Here is a 14,533-nt window from a genome sequence, read left to right as displayed (position 1 = left end):
CTTGAACCCCAAAAAAAACACAAACTTGAAAATAGAAACACTAGAAAATACGTTGTTCATCAGTCCAAACTTTACTTTGCTTTCTCACAATAAGGTTAATCTGAGAGACATTAGAGGAGGTAGCAGTAATAATACTAACAACAATAATAATAATAATAACTTGGATTTATATAGATTATGATTGAAAAGAAGAAGAAAACTTATTTAAATGATGGGTGAGTTAATAAGAACTAAATCAGAGACTAACATGGCTACAACACTGCACTTTTTTAGATGATGACTTGTTGATGTAGATCGATGATGATGAGTCGGTGTTCAGGCCATTTTACACGTAGCTGTTGCCAGTGAAGGACACATAACTTCAGTGCAGATCTCCTTGGTGCCTTTGACCTGAGTCAGTCCACTTCCTTTTTTGTTGATAACACAAAGAGAAGAACCAATTAGAGCCACATCAATGTTTAGATTTATTTCCTGATATACATACATATATATAAAGAGAATCACATACCATCCATGAGGTTGTAGATGAGGCAGTAGTCGTTTGATGTAGGATTTGAAGGATTTGAAGTGGAAAGGGCCTGTGTCGTGATGAAAAACAGTTAAATCGGCGTCCGAATGTTAGATTCACATTTACACATGTTGTGCTTCATTGGGCATCATGTGCTGCGGCGTTGATCGTACCACCAATTTGCAGAAAGAGGGGGTGGCGGGGGTGACGGGGGCGGCAGAGGAGGAGAAGAAGAAGCGGATTGTGCTGGTGGTGTTGGTGATGAGGGACGTGTGCCTGACATCAAGTGCTTTGGACGAGTACTTCAAGAGCTGAGGAACAGAAACACAAACATGGTAACGGCACAGATTTGGATCAATGTGCAACACGTAGCAGGGTTTGCTTTATTTTCCAAAAGCATAAAAAGAACATTTTCTATCATTGTTATTTCCGCAGTTATGTAAAGACAGTCACTCACATTTCTCTAGTTTATAGAATAAAAGGTCTGGTTCTTATTTACTATTTATTTTCATTATAAAACACATTTCTTTGTAAAAAAAAAAAAAAATTAAACTAGGTCCAGTATCTCAAAATTAAAAATTATATAATTTCTTCTTGATATTATTGCTATAATAATACTAATATTATTTAAATGTATTTAATTGATCACCTTTTAAAAACACAGAGTGCTTTACATGGTTGATACAGGATTTAAAGGAATTCAGAACTGAGGTAAATAAAATAAAAAAGCAAATAAAACATTAAAACACAGCATTTAAACAATCACATTAACATAAGGACACAGACATTACATGTGGGTATTAAAATAGTGTATGAGGATTGATAAAAAAGATTGTTAAATATATATCTTCATATATATCTGTGAGTGTTTTGTTTCCTCCTCGTCACATCCTGTTTCTCTAGATCTTATAAATGTATATTTGTCAAATCCAGATAATTGTGATAATTTTTAACTCCAGAGCTTCTTCAGTAAGGAACTTTATTCTGTTTATTAAATTTGACTCCTGCTCTTTGACTCTGCATTTAAGGTCTTTTAATGATTTATTTCTCATCATTGCAACATATATAAACAACTTAAAGTGCTCTTAGTTATTTATTTATTCCTTCATTCACTCACAGTTTGTATCATCTATAATTTGCCTATTAACTTAAGAGTAATTTGCCTGATATGACACATGAGGAGAAAAGGAAGCTAACATCTGGATCTAGACGATGATCTCCTGTTGGACGATTTAAAATAAGCTATTACAGAGTTGTGAATATTCAAATACTCAGGTAGTTATAGTATAAAACCTACAGTTTGTCAGAAAAGGTTTGATGAAACTCACCTTGTACATGCACTTCTCTTGAGGACCACTACACTGGTTTTTGCTCCAAATCTTCACCTGGTTGATCAGTGCACTGAGGGATATGGCACAAGGCATCTTGGTGAGCCTGTGAATAAAAGCAAGAAAGAGAAAAGTAAGAAAAAAAGAACAACTTCCAGAATTAATGCTAACCTTAAATCAAACAGATCCAGAAACCATATCATTTTGCAGTCTGCCAACTGCTGGTCTGCAGTCGAGGTGGCGGACAGCAGCAGCAGGGGCAGCATCAAGGCTGAGATGACGAACACAGCTCTAACACTCATCTTGGCCTCGGTGGAGTTTGGAATCTTGAGTGTTCAGTCCTTCACTGTGAAACCTTTTAAAGCCCTTTGTCTCAACAGAATGAGACAAAGGCTGATTGTATAAACACCTCAGGAAAAGAGAGGTCAAGGATTATTTGCTTTCCTTTGTAATTTGCTTGAAATCTTGACACCCAGATCACATGTTAAACAGCCAAGACAAGACATGGGACTCACTGATGAGTTTTCAAAGATGTATTTCAGCCCATGTGTCTTGGAAACAAGATACATACGTCCAACAAGCGTGAGAAGTTTGATCTTTAATCTTCCACGTGACCCTTATGTGTTGTGTGAATGTGCTCATTTAAAGGGTTGCTATCTATCTATCTATCTATATATCTATCTATCTATCTATCTATCTATCTATCTATTGCTCTATCTATCTATCTATCTATCTATCTATATATCTATCTATCGCTCTATCTATCTATCTATCGCTCTATCTATCTATCTATCTATCTATCTATCTATCTATCGCTCTATCTATCTATCTATCTATCTATCTATCGCTCTATCTATCTATATATCTATCTATCTATCTATCGCTCTATCTATCTATCTATCTATCTATCTATCGCTCTATCTATCTATCTATCTATCTATCTATCTATCGCTCTATCTATCTATATATCTATATATCTATCTATTGCTCTATCTATCTATCTATCTATCTATCTATCTATCTATATATATATCTATCTATCTATCGCTCTATCTATCTATCTATCGCTCTATCTATCTATCTATCTATATATCTATCTATCTATCTATCTATCTATCTATCTATATATCTATCTATCTATCTATCTATCTATCTATCTATCGCTCTATCTATCTATATATCTATCTATCTATCTATCGCTCTATCTATCTATCTATCTATCTATCTATCGCTCTATCTATCTATCTATCTATCTATCTATCGCTCTATCTATCTATATATCTATATATCTATCTATCTATCTATCTATCTATCGCTCTATCTATCTATCTATCTATCTATCTATCTATCTATCTATATATCTATCTATCTATATATCGCTCTATCTATCTATCTATCTATCTATCTATCGCTCTATCTATCTATCTATCTATCTATCGCTCTATCTATCTATCTATCTATCTATCTATCGCTCTATCTATCTATCTATCTATCTATCTATCTATCTATCTATATATCTATCTATCTATATATCGCTCTATCTATCTATCTATCTATCTATCTATCGCTCTATCTATCTATCTATCTATCTATCGCTCTATCTATCTATCTATCTATCTATCTATCGCTCTATCTATCTATCTATCTATCTATCGCTCTATCTATCTATCTATCTATCTATCGCTCTATCTATCTATCTATCTATCTATCTATCGCTCTATCTATCTATCTATCTATCTATCTATCTATCTATCTATCTATGGGGATAAGGCTATGGTCTGAATGCTCTGATGAATCTGAATTGGCTGGTGTTGGTGATGTGAAGTCTCTTCACACTCTGGGCCTTGTACAATAATTCAACATGGTTTGAACGCCACATTCTATCTGAGTATTTGCCACGTCCATCCATTTCATGGACAATTGACCATCTTCTAATGGCTTCATCCAGCGTGATGATTCTCCACATCACATAGCATACGTGAACAATGAGTTCTGTGTATCTCGACGTCTCCTCGCCCTCCAGTCACCAGATATTGTAGACGAGCGAGAAATCGTAATGGCTGTGAAACACTTTTAGAACAAAACACAGTCGCTGAGGGAGACCAGCAGATTTCAGCCAGACTGTGGACATTGTTCAAAGTTAGACCCACATTAGATCGCTCATTGTTTTCAGAGGTGTGCTTTTGTTGACATGTGAGAAGGATTAACTCAGCGTTACAGCTCCATGTATTTTCGGAACACCATGAATAAACAGCATTTATTCATTGTTTCAATGGTGGGGGTGTTACTGCTGTATGGTGCCCCAGTTTGGGATATTTATATTTTGGTTAGTTTGTGTCCTTAAATATGAATAAATCCCCCGATTCTCACTTCCTGCAGGATTATTTAATACCTTTATTTTGCAGAAAGACGGTCCTGTAGGGGGGTTGAGATAAAAGTTGATTGTGCTGGTTTGTTGGTGATCGGGGACGTGTGGTTGACCATCATGAATGAGGGCGCGTCCTCCATGAGCTGAGAAACAGAAACACAGACAAACTCACAGAACTGGATCAAGCTGCAGCACGGAGAAGGTCTGATAACACACTTTGATTAGTAGGATTCTTTTCCAGTTATATATGGATGGAAACTGTCCAACTAGATCAACAGCTTCCACCAACTGATCTTTATGTTGAAACTTCAATAATCTTATTACCCCACTAAATATAAAGATGTCTTTAAAATCTGGATATTGCAAAAATGTTTAAGGATAACAAACCAACTCTTAATTTAAAAAGTGTGAAACTTTATCTGACACAGCTTTTCTTACCAAACCTGGAATAAATCATCTTTAACAATCGTTTTAGTGTTTTACTTTTTCAAATAAAAATGTCCATGTCCACTGATAAAGATAACTGGTGCTAATCATAAAGAGACTTATGTCTCAAATTTTCAAAAACCTCCTGTTTGTCTGAAGAAGTTCCCATGCACCCATGCATCTCCTCATTCCACCTCCACCCTGACTTACCTCGTACGTGCACTTCTCTTCCTAATCGTCACAATCGTTCATGCTCCAAGAAACACCTGGTTCAGCAGAGCGCTGAGCTGCTGAGCGCACGGCACCTTGAAGAGCCTGCAAATAAAGGCAAGGAAGATAAACAGTGAGAAAAAACAACAACTTGCTAATTAAATTCACATTTTCAAATCAACAAATCCAGAAACCATATCATTTTGCCGGTGGGCTGGTCTGGATACCCACATTGTTGAGACACAGCTTTAAACTGTTTCTCAATTCAGGGATGCTGCACTTCATGACCGATTCAGTTAAGTTGCGAGGTGAGAGTTTATCCCTTTTGTAGTATTGACTGAGACGGTTGCCTCTTTGCAAAGGGAACAGCTCTGACTGCAGTGACAGCAGTTTGGAGTATCCGGCCTTCGTGGAATCTTTGGCTGGGATCTCGGAAAGGCTCCTCCCTGGGGACTCTATAGTTCTGTTGGGGGACTTCACTCACTCACAAAAAAAGACGGAATATTACAGCACAAATCGAAGCTGTAGACTTTTCTTTTATTTCAGTGATAAATGTGACTCAGCGTTTACATTCTACACATACTGTAAACCTGCAGCTCTACATATACTGTACCCCTCTCCGGCTGGGATAGAGCCTGAGCTGGTGCAGGAGGTAGATCCGTATCAACTGGATTTCGCTGTGCTCACCATATATCACATGTTCTGGAGCCAAACTCCTGAAGGAGAAGGTTACATCTTTCTAAAGGGTAAAGCTCAAACTGTTACGTATATGCAGTGAACAGCAGTTCAGAGTATCCAGCCTTCTTTGAATCATATCATCAGATCTTCGGCAGTATGTCAATGTCGCAACCCGACGTAGGATAATCAGAAGAAAATGGAGTGGAATGAAATAGAGCCACACATGAGACGTAACACTGTGACTTCATCCTTTTTGGTTGTTTGCCTGAAACTATATTGAAACACATTCTGGAAATAATGGAATCAGACTAGAATTTTAAACTGTTGTCTCCTCAATTCCTCACGAAAAGAGGCCAAATGGCGCAACCGAGAGCAAATGTTAGGAAACGAACCAAAACCAAAATAATTAAGAAGAAAACTTTGTTATTGTGTGAGGGAACACAACAGTCGGCACAAGACTAAGAAGTAACAGCCTTGACCGAATTGATTTCGAGCCTCGCTTGTGGACCTTGTGATACACATGTATGAATCTGCAGGATCAAACTCAGCCACCCACACTCAGCTGACTCTCTCCATCATGACCACGGGGATGCTGCTGCCGGCTGCTGCTCTCATCGCAGTGGTCAGATCTTTTCCTGCCCTTCCCATTCCTGACCACGCCTTTTGCAACACGCTCTGGTAAGTACAGCTCGCCAATCTGTTTTTGTTTTTTTTATAGAGGGTTTTATGTCTCTGTGTTGGAATGCTGCTGTAGAAATGATGTTTCTTTTTTAAACGCAGGAATAGCAAATGTTAGTTTGTGTCGTGTTTTCAAACCACACTCTCTTGAACAGATTCAAGCCTTCAGCCCTCTGACCACCTGTGATGACTGTCACCACATGGTATGAACCAGTCTTCCGCTGTGATTTAAATCCAAGGAAATCGGTTCCAGAGAATAGTTATAGCAGCATTTCAATTAGGAGAGAGCTCAAATAAAAAGGAATGAAAATGTATTGACGTTAACAATTAGAGAATAAAGTGATGTGATATGAATTTGAGTCCATCTGGTGTTTAGCTCCCTCGTGAAGGTTGACAGCATAGATATATGTATATAAAGATGGACTACACTGCTCCTCTTCCTCCCAGTGTCAAGAGATGAAGACAAAATATTCCATATGGACCAATCAGCCCACTTTCATAGCATCAGATAAATCAGCACTTGAACAAACCTCAGTGTGATAAGAACATAAAGTGAAAGAACCCATCTTTGAGACAAATGTATTTCATGTGAACTTTGACTTGCCAGCCACCAGGAGGTGATTGAGATGCTTTGGCTTCACTTTTAGGGAGCTATCATGTCGTCCATCTTCATCTACACTCTATGGACAGGGAAAGGAACCAGGGTCTAGACACTGGTGGTGGTTGATGGGATGTAGATGACGTTGAGGATCTGAATGGGCCGATGACTGATCTCGACCAGCAAGAGAGAGGGGAGCAGATTTAAAGTTTGACAGCGATTCCCGTGAACACCCACAGTCAGCTGATTAGAAGAGGAGGAGAGAGAATTGTGAATTAATAGGTCATAGAGAAAATCTTCCTGATTAAATTTACGCTTGGCTTCATTCATCAACATCTCCAATTCAAGTATATAAAAAAACCTGTGTGCGAATTGAGACCTTGACCTTGTTGTCTCGTTGCTCCAGCTTGTGTCGGCCACTCCTCTAATGATCAAAGCCAACCACACATCCGCAGACGGGCTTCAGGCCGAGAACATGACCTTCACCTTCAGTCCCACCGTCCTGACGGGCGGCTGCCGCGTGTCTGTGAGTATTCACACACTTCTGCTCAGCTGCAATTAGAAAAAGCTCTGCAGAAAGTTAGAGACGCTGCAAACACCCGCTGCGTTTTCAGAGCCAAAAACATTATGAGAGAGCTGGTCCCTCGTTTCATTACAATTCATTTCTTTATTCAAGTTAAAATGGAGGAAACTTTAAGCTAATTCATCTTTAAGTTTCTTTCTTTCTGTGGCTCTCAGCCTCAAGCGTATTACATACAGAAGATACAAATATTCAGCTCATTAATGTAAAAGTTTAATTAAAGCGCTAAATGATCATCTAATCCAAATGGGTGCTGTAGTTTTTTCATCATGCAGGAAATAAATGCATTAAACTCTCTGAAGCTGCCAATTAACAGACTTTTGCTGAGTACGTGTTAATAATTCACCTTGTTTTGGTCTTTTTGTGGTTTTCAGGGGTTAAAACACAATAGAATATTGACATAAACCACTTTCATAACGTCCTGTCGTTTTAATATTTGATGTGAATGCAGGCTTAGTGGCTTATTTCAGTGCGTGCAGGCTTCCATGTGACGTAGGCTTACAATGCAGAGGCTCACACTTTTCTTTTATTTATGCAAAATAAGCTACTGACAAAATAAAAAATAAAATAATATGTTAACATCAATAAAGAAATGTCTTGGTTTGAATGTGGGCCTACAACATGGCGGCACAAAATGACTACGAATGATCACTACTAAAAATCAGTTATTGTATTTATGAACGCACTTCATGTTTTTCCAGGGTAAGTCTGTTTCTCTCAGCTTCTCCAGCCTTCTCGACGGTGGCCTCAACTACTGCAACCTCCACAACCTGCTGGCAGGTGAGTGCACCATCAGGAGCATTACTTACATTATGCATTGCTTTGGTTATGCTTTGCTAAAATATAATATTCAAGCCATCTGTGTCCATGTGAGTATTAGTGATATTAGTGTTTTTTTAGCTTGTGGCCTGACGTCTGCCCCGGGTTTCATGGAGATGACCAATGAATGGGCTTGTCTGGGGTACGGACTCTCCACCTGTAAGGCCTGACGAGCTCAGATGCTGAAATCTCCTCTGGAAAAAATCTGGAGAACTTAATCCTCTTCTGTATTTCTCATCACATCCTGCTGTAATTCATGTTGTGTTGAGTTTGCTTGTCTGACATCCAGCTCATTGTGGAATGTTTGTTTTCCTCTCTTGCGTGTTTTATTATCCATCTATATCAGTAAATATGTATTTAAGGCTGGAGAGAAATACATCAAACTTGACACTACAAATGACAAGTTGATTATTGAACTAAGTTATGTCTTCAGTGTGATGCATGTTTGAAATTTCCTGTTTCCTTGCGTGTTATATGAGCTGAAAGGAAGGAAAGTTCTTACTGTTAGTCAGTAGTACCAAGGAATTTCCACCAGGTGTCAGTGTCACTATGTGGGTTAATAAACCTTTATAGATTCATTGAATAGTTATATAACCCATAATATAAATACTGTATTAACAACTCTTATTGTGGTTAGGTAGTTTGCGTGTGCAATTATTAAAACACAAAAAAACGTTTGCTTACCATTGGTGCTCGTGTGAAATATCCTGGTAGTGAGTATCATACATATAATCTTTAAAGAAAAGAAAGACATGAAAATGTGACGAATTGATGAGTGACCAATAAATCTCTTGAATGTGATGCATGTTTTTAAGATTGTCAAGTGTACGATTGAAGAATAGAATGTTTTTACTACTTAATAATTGTTATGTATTAACAGCTGTACTGTAGGTTTGTCAACTTCAAACTTCTTCAAAAAGAAAAAAAATTTAGTTTCTGTGTTATATTACTATTATTATTAATATTGAAAAAAGTAGATAATGTGTGCATAGTGGTTTACCATTGGTGCTAGTGAGACATCTAGTGGCAGTGAATATAACATATACAACTTTTGAATTTTTTGGCCGCATTTTGACATTTGACATTTTGTCCAGCGCCATCTTGGTCTTTTTAAACCAGAAGAATCTACGTTGGCTGAGAGAGCTCAACGCAGTGTTAATTAAGAAAACACGTGCAAATAGAAAAAACACGTGCAAATTAAGAAAACAACTTCATTACTTTGACGACATATGCGGTGCAAAAAGTCACAACACATGCAAATACAGAAATAAGCTGCCAATAGTCGTAAGAATCCATAATTGGATGAGCAGGGGGTGGAGCCTTACTGTGAGGTCAAGGACACTCCACGCCCACCTGCAACTTGCACCCATTGAACTGCTAACTGTCAATCACACGGTATCCATGCCCCCAATGCATACAGTGCTTTTATTTGACTCTAAAACCTGAACCTTATATTACAAGATGACGCTGTATTAAAGAAGAGAATAGGGATCAATGATCAAATCAAGGAACGAGTCATTTTCTCATAATTCTTCTATTGAAACAACCAGTAGAGTCGTCCCCTGTTGGCCATTCAAGAGAATACAGGTTTCAGGCACTTCCACGTTGGCTTCTCTCTCTTGACCCAGAGTGTACTTCCATTTTCATAAATTGTCTGTGTTGTTTATGGGTTTTTTTGGACAAAAGCGTGAACTATTAGTCAATCGTAAGAGTAAATCGCCAGCAGGTGTTAGTGTCACATGTAGCAGCTTCTCATGGATTAATCAGACAATCATAATCTGTGTGTATAATCTTGACGTAAAAAAGAGTAGCGAAGTATTGTTTTAAAAAAGTTTAGGTTAGCTAAGATCTACTTTGCATTGAGAAATGATGTAATGATATATGAATTAATGTAGCTGTCCTGTGCTGTGTGAACTATGAACCATGTTGCCAGAGAACTCCACCTTGAGTAAAGTATTCGGAGGAAGGTCAAAGTACTTGGCTTTCTTTTGTCTTTACATATATATAACATGATCATCCGAACAAAATGCCAGTACTATACCTGAACTTAATGAGTTTACAAATTAACAAAATGTATTTCCCTATTACATCAAACGTTACAATTTTCATATTATATCAAACTAACCACACGTCATTCAGGGAAACTAGCGGCTGAATAAAAGAAGCTTTGTTGGGAAAGTTAGCCGGCGTCCGTAATTTGATAAGGAAATGAGTGACTGTGACGATAAGTCAACAGGTATGAAGCCTACGCCTTAAAGGTAATATTTACTGATGGTGTTGTACTTCTAGTGCTGAGACAGCGAGAGGCCAAACACAAAAAGCTGCAGCCAGAGCACGTCTGTTCTGCTCAGAGAAGAGATGAGAGGCACTTAGCAGGAATGGCTTGACTGGACCTTTAACTTCAGCTACAGGATCGGATAGTTTGTCGAGAGGTTCTATCGGCAGCCATGAGCGCCCTCGGGAAGATCATCTTCTACAGGTGTGGTCAGGAGGTTTGTTCTCTCTGTGGGTGGTGATTACGTTCTGGAATCGTTCAGGGGTCTGAAGACATGTTCAACTCACTCACTACAGTTATACTTTTCTTGTTCTACAGTTACAGTTATTGGTTACTTTATAGATATCAGGTTATAACATATATTGTACTAGTAAAGATTGAAGAAGATCTTGTTTTCGCTTGTGAGCAGTGATGTAAATTCTTGTTATACGAGATGTAGCCGATCAACCAAAGGAACATTTCCTTTCTAAACTTCTAAGATAATAATAATAATATTCTAAATAATAATAAATTCAATTTATATAGCACTTTAAAGCTTAAGCACAAAATCTCTCAAACGCTCAAATTTTGTAACATGACAGTATATATATATATATATATATATATATATATATATATAAACTGATCTAGAAGTATAACATTGTTATGAATAAAATACAATAAAACGTGCCTAACTCTGTGTCTGTACATTGATGAATGAATTTAAAAGAACAATACTGTTATAAATAAAATATAATAAAATATGATAAAATTAAACAAACTGTGCCTAACGAGATAAAAGTTACAATAATTGTGGCTTCAAGGAAAAAATTCTCCATCAAGGCAGTTGACCTTTAATTAAAGAAATTAATATGGTGCAATATAATTATAAAACCGAATCTCATGCTAAGTGTTCTTCTATGAAAAAAGCTCATATGAAATAAGTGTAATTTAAATTTATAAAAACAATAAGAATTTTATAAAATGTATTAAACTAATTAAGCACATTATAAAACATTGTTTTATTTAAACAGTTCAAGGCCCAAAGAAAAAAGTATAAAAAATACTTCCACCACTAAGGGAAAATGCAGCTTAAGCACTTATGAAGCAGTATAAGCATTATTATAGTATAAGATACATTATATATATATATCTGTATAACTATTAAGATATATTTATAAAACTGAGAAAACACTTTGTTGAAACTTCAACTTCATTCTAATTTTAATGTCAAACTTCAGGCGTACTTTTAGAGTGTTGAATATATATTTTAAATTAAGAAAATCGAAATGTTCTGCACCACTCCCACGGCCGGAGAAACGTCTGCTCTCAGCTTCTGTAAAGTTCATCTGCATGTTTCTTTGTAACTGAAACTCTCACTGTTTCCCCACTGTGTTTTTCTTTGTGCAGCATGATAGCCCTCATCATTATATTCTCGGCCATCATCATCCTCATCCTCTCCCTTGCCTTCTCAAGTAAGAACCATGTGTTTACCGAGTGTCGGCCCCATCAGGCCTGAGGGGAAACCTCAGTGTGTTCAGCACTTAACTGAACTTGTTTGTCTGAACTAAAGTACCATTCATTCTAATGGAGGACAGAAACCTGTTACGAGCATGTGTGTGTATGTGTGTAGGTTTGTGTCATGTTCACTTTAAGAAGGGATATTCTTCAACATGCACCACAGAACAATTAACGGGACCAGGAACAGAACCTGTGAACCTTCAAGAGATTCTTGGACTATTCTTAAATTTGCTTCAGGAACAAAAAACACAATCACCTTTCAGTAAATGTGATTGAAATCTGCCAAGGCCTCATCCCTGGATTTACTTTCTCTCATGGGTCTGCATGTGTCTGTCTCCTCGTCCCACATAGGCTCGTCTGCCGTGCTGAGCAGCAACACGGTGCCCATCGCAAACCTGGGCCAGGACACGCTCCTCAGCTGCTACCTTCTCACGCAGACTGTCACAAAGGTGTCGGTCACCTGGGAGAAGAAGGATCTAAGTGGAGTGGTTTACAAGTACAAGAACGGAGCTGCCAACCTGCAGGACCAGAACTCACAGTTCAAGGGGAGAACTCAGCTGTTCTCTGAAGCTTTGGTTACAGGGAACGCTTCCCTGCTGTTGAGGAACGTGAGGCAGAGCGATGAGGGCGAGTACACGTGCATCCTCAGCTCCTCTCAGAGCGGCGGCACAGTCAACATTCATCTCCGGACAGCAGGTAGAACGACTCTTCTTTCCAGTCTCTCCGAGTGTTTGCTTTGGAAATTAAAACACTGTTGACACTTTGCCACAACTATTAAACATTTAAAAGTCATTAGGCAATATGGGATGTGGGCCATATCTGGGCCAAAACAACTTTGCTATGTAGGGAGCAGACTACTAACTGAATTTGGATGGATTTGTGATTTCAGCCTTCACAGCCCCCACATTCACACTTTCCAACAGTGTGCTGACGGCTCGTGCCGGCAGGTGGTTCCCTAAACCTAACGTGACGTGGTTGAACCTGGATGACGAAGTCCTGCAGGGAAACACCACCATCTTAATGAGCCCCAAGAAAATATACAATGTTTGGAGCACCGTGCCAGTCACCAGCACCGACGCCTACATCTGCAGGATTGAAAACGACCTGGTGATCTCTGTCTCTACAGCAACGGTGACAGGTGATATTTTATATATTTTTATATTATCTTTTCATCCCTGTTAATTTGCAAGATTACGCAAAAAAACGACAATACAGGTTTCAAATAACTTGGTGGAAGGATGTGGTGTGGGTCAGGAGAGAGCCCATTCAAGTTTGATGCAGATCTGGATCAGGGGGAGGCTGCAGGAATAATACAACATTTATTTTATATTCATCATACAACAATACAACAGTTTAAATTTATAAGGAGTTATTTTATTAACTCATAAATTCCAAATCCATACTAAAAGAATCCTAAACAAAGAGATGAGATGAGAAGAAATATTGTAGTAAAAAAAAGGATTTTCTTTCATATTTTTCAGGTTCTGCTGTATCAGAGGAATCGTACTTCACCTTCAGTGCTGCTTCATCCCTGCTGGTGTCAGTTCACCTGAGTATCACGATCACTGGTGTTCTCTTCATCTACAACCTGACCTAATTACGCACATTACGCAGACATACAGAGGGTGACAAATTGAAGGAAAAACAAAGTTCAGTGTTAGTTCTAAACCGGCTGTGGTGATGCTGGTTGCAGTTTTCTTTCTGAAACTGTAAAAGTGACCTGCAGTAATTGACCTGCTTCTGGACTCAGTCCACAGAACCTGAAGTAAAGAGCTGTTCACCTGTTTATTAAGTGTTGTGACGCTCGACTCACTACGCAAACTTATGATGCACAACGTCACTTACCTTGATGGGTCCCAGTCGCTGCTGCTACAGAGCGCTGGTCACCTGTTCATTCAAAGTTTATTAATATTGGACATATCATGTGTCCAAATCGCACCATATTCAATTCTGCACTTACTTGGGCCCTTAACAATTTACATGACATGTGTGAAGCTGATGAGATGAACAGTTGGCGAGATATGTGAGTCACATACAGACAGAGAGTAGATCTATTTTTATATCAAGGTGTGTTGAGGCTGTTGTGAGGCCACCTGGTGGTAACTTACTTATGTTGGTTTTTCCTTTAATTTGTCCCCTGTCTGAACATGAGATAAATATATAATATTCCCTCAAACATCCCAACCAGGTTGTATATATGTCATACTCTGTATATCGGTGTGTGCAGAAGAACTTAGAAATTCCAGTGTGAATGCTTAAAGTAGAAATCATTTGCCAAGCAAATTAAAATTCTATGAAAAGATTAATAAAAGTGTAAATGTAATTGTGGAAGCAAAGCTTGGAAGCTGAAAAGTGAAGCGAACAGCTGAAGCAGCTTTAAATTTCTGATAAAACAGCTGATGTGTAGAATCAAAACTTGGGAGAAGAGAAGAAAGCTGGAAGACGTCGTTGAATAAATGCAGAGACGGATGAAAAAAGACTGAAGAAAACGTGGAAGCCGAGAGATGATGCGGAAAACGGCTGAAATACAGAACAAAAACTTGGCCCGGTGAAAGCTGAAGGAAA

At 38.2% G+C, this 14,533-nt stretch overlaps 1 protein-coding gene across 1 annotated transcript; it reads left to right on the top strand.

The window, feature by feature from the left end:
• Window positions 1–10,511: 10,511 nt before the first annotated feature.
• Window positions 10,512–13,875, top strand: vtcn1 (V-set domain containing T cell activation inhibitor 1). The gene is made up of 5 exons (XM_034574832.1): window positions 10,512–10,672; window positions 11,858–11,922; window positions 12,320–12,664; window positions 12,858–13,106; window positions 13,450–13,875. Exons 1-5 carry the CDS (start codon window positions 10,641–10,643, stop codon window positions 13,563–13,565), a joined length of 807 nt encoding a protein of 268 aa, XP_034430723.1. The 5' UTR covers window positions 10,512–10,640; the 3' UTR covers window positions 13,566–13,875.
• Window positions 13,876–14,533: the final 658 nt, after the last annotated feature.

Source organism: Hippoglossus hippoglossus, chromosome 21 (assembly GCF_009819705.1).
Source record: "Hippoglossus hippoglossus isolate fHipHip1 chromosome 21, fHipHip1.pri, whole genome shotgun sequence".
Taxonomy (NCBI): domain Eukaryota; kingdom Metazoa; phylum Chordata; class Actinopteri; order Pleuronectiformes; family Pleuronectidae; genus Hippoglossus; species Hippoglossus hippoglossus.
The sequence above is the reverse complement of the archived record's forward strand: the minus strand, read 5'-3'. Positions and strand labels throughout refer to the sequence as shown.

Coding starts and splice junctions, on each gene's coding strand:
- vtcn1 (XM_034574832.1), top strand. CDS start 10,641: ATGAGCGCCCTCGGGAAGATCATCTTCTACAG. Junction 12,665..12,857: donor CATTCATCTCCGGACAGCAG/GTAGAACGACTC, acceptor TTGTGATTTCAG/CCTTCACAGCCCCCACATTC. Junction 13,107..13,449: donor CTCTACAGCAACGGTGACAG/GTGATATTTTAT, acceptor CATATTTTTCAG/GTTCTGCTGTATCAGAGGAA.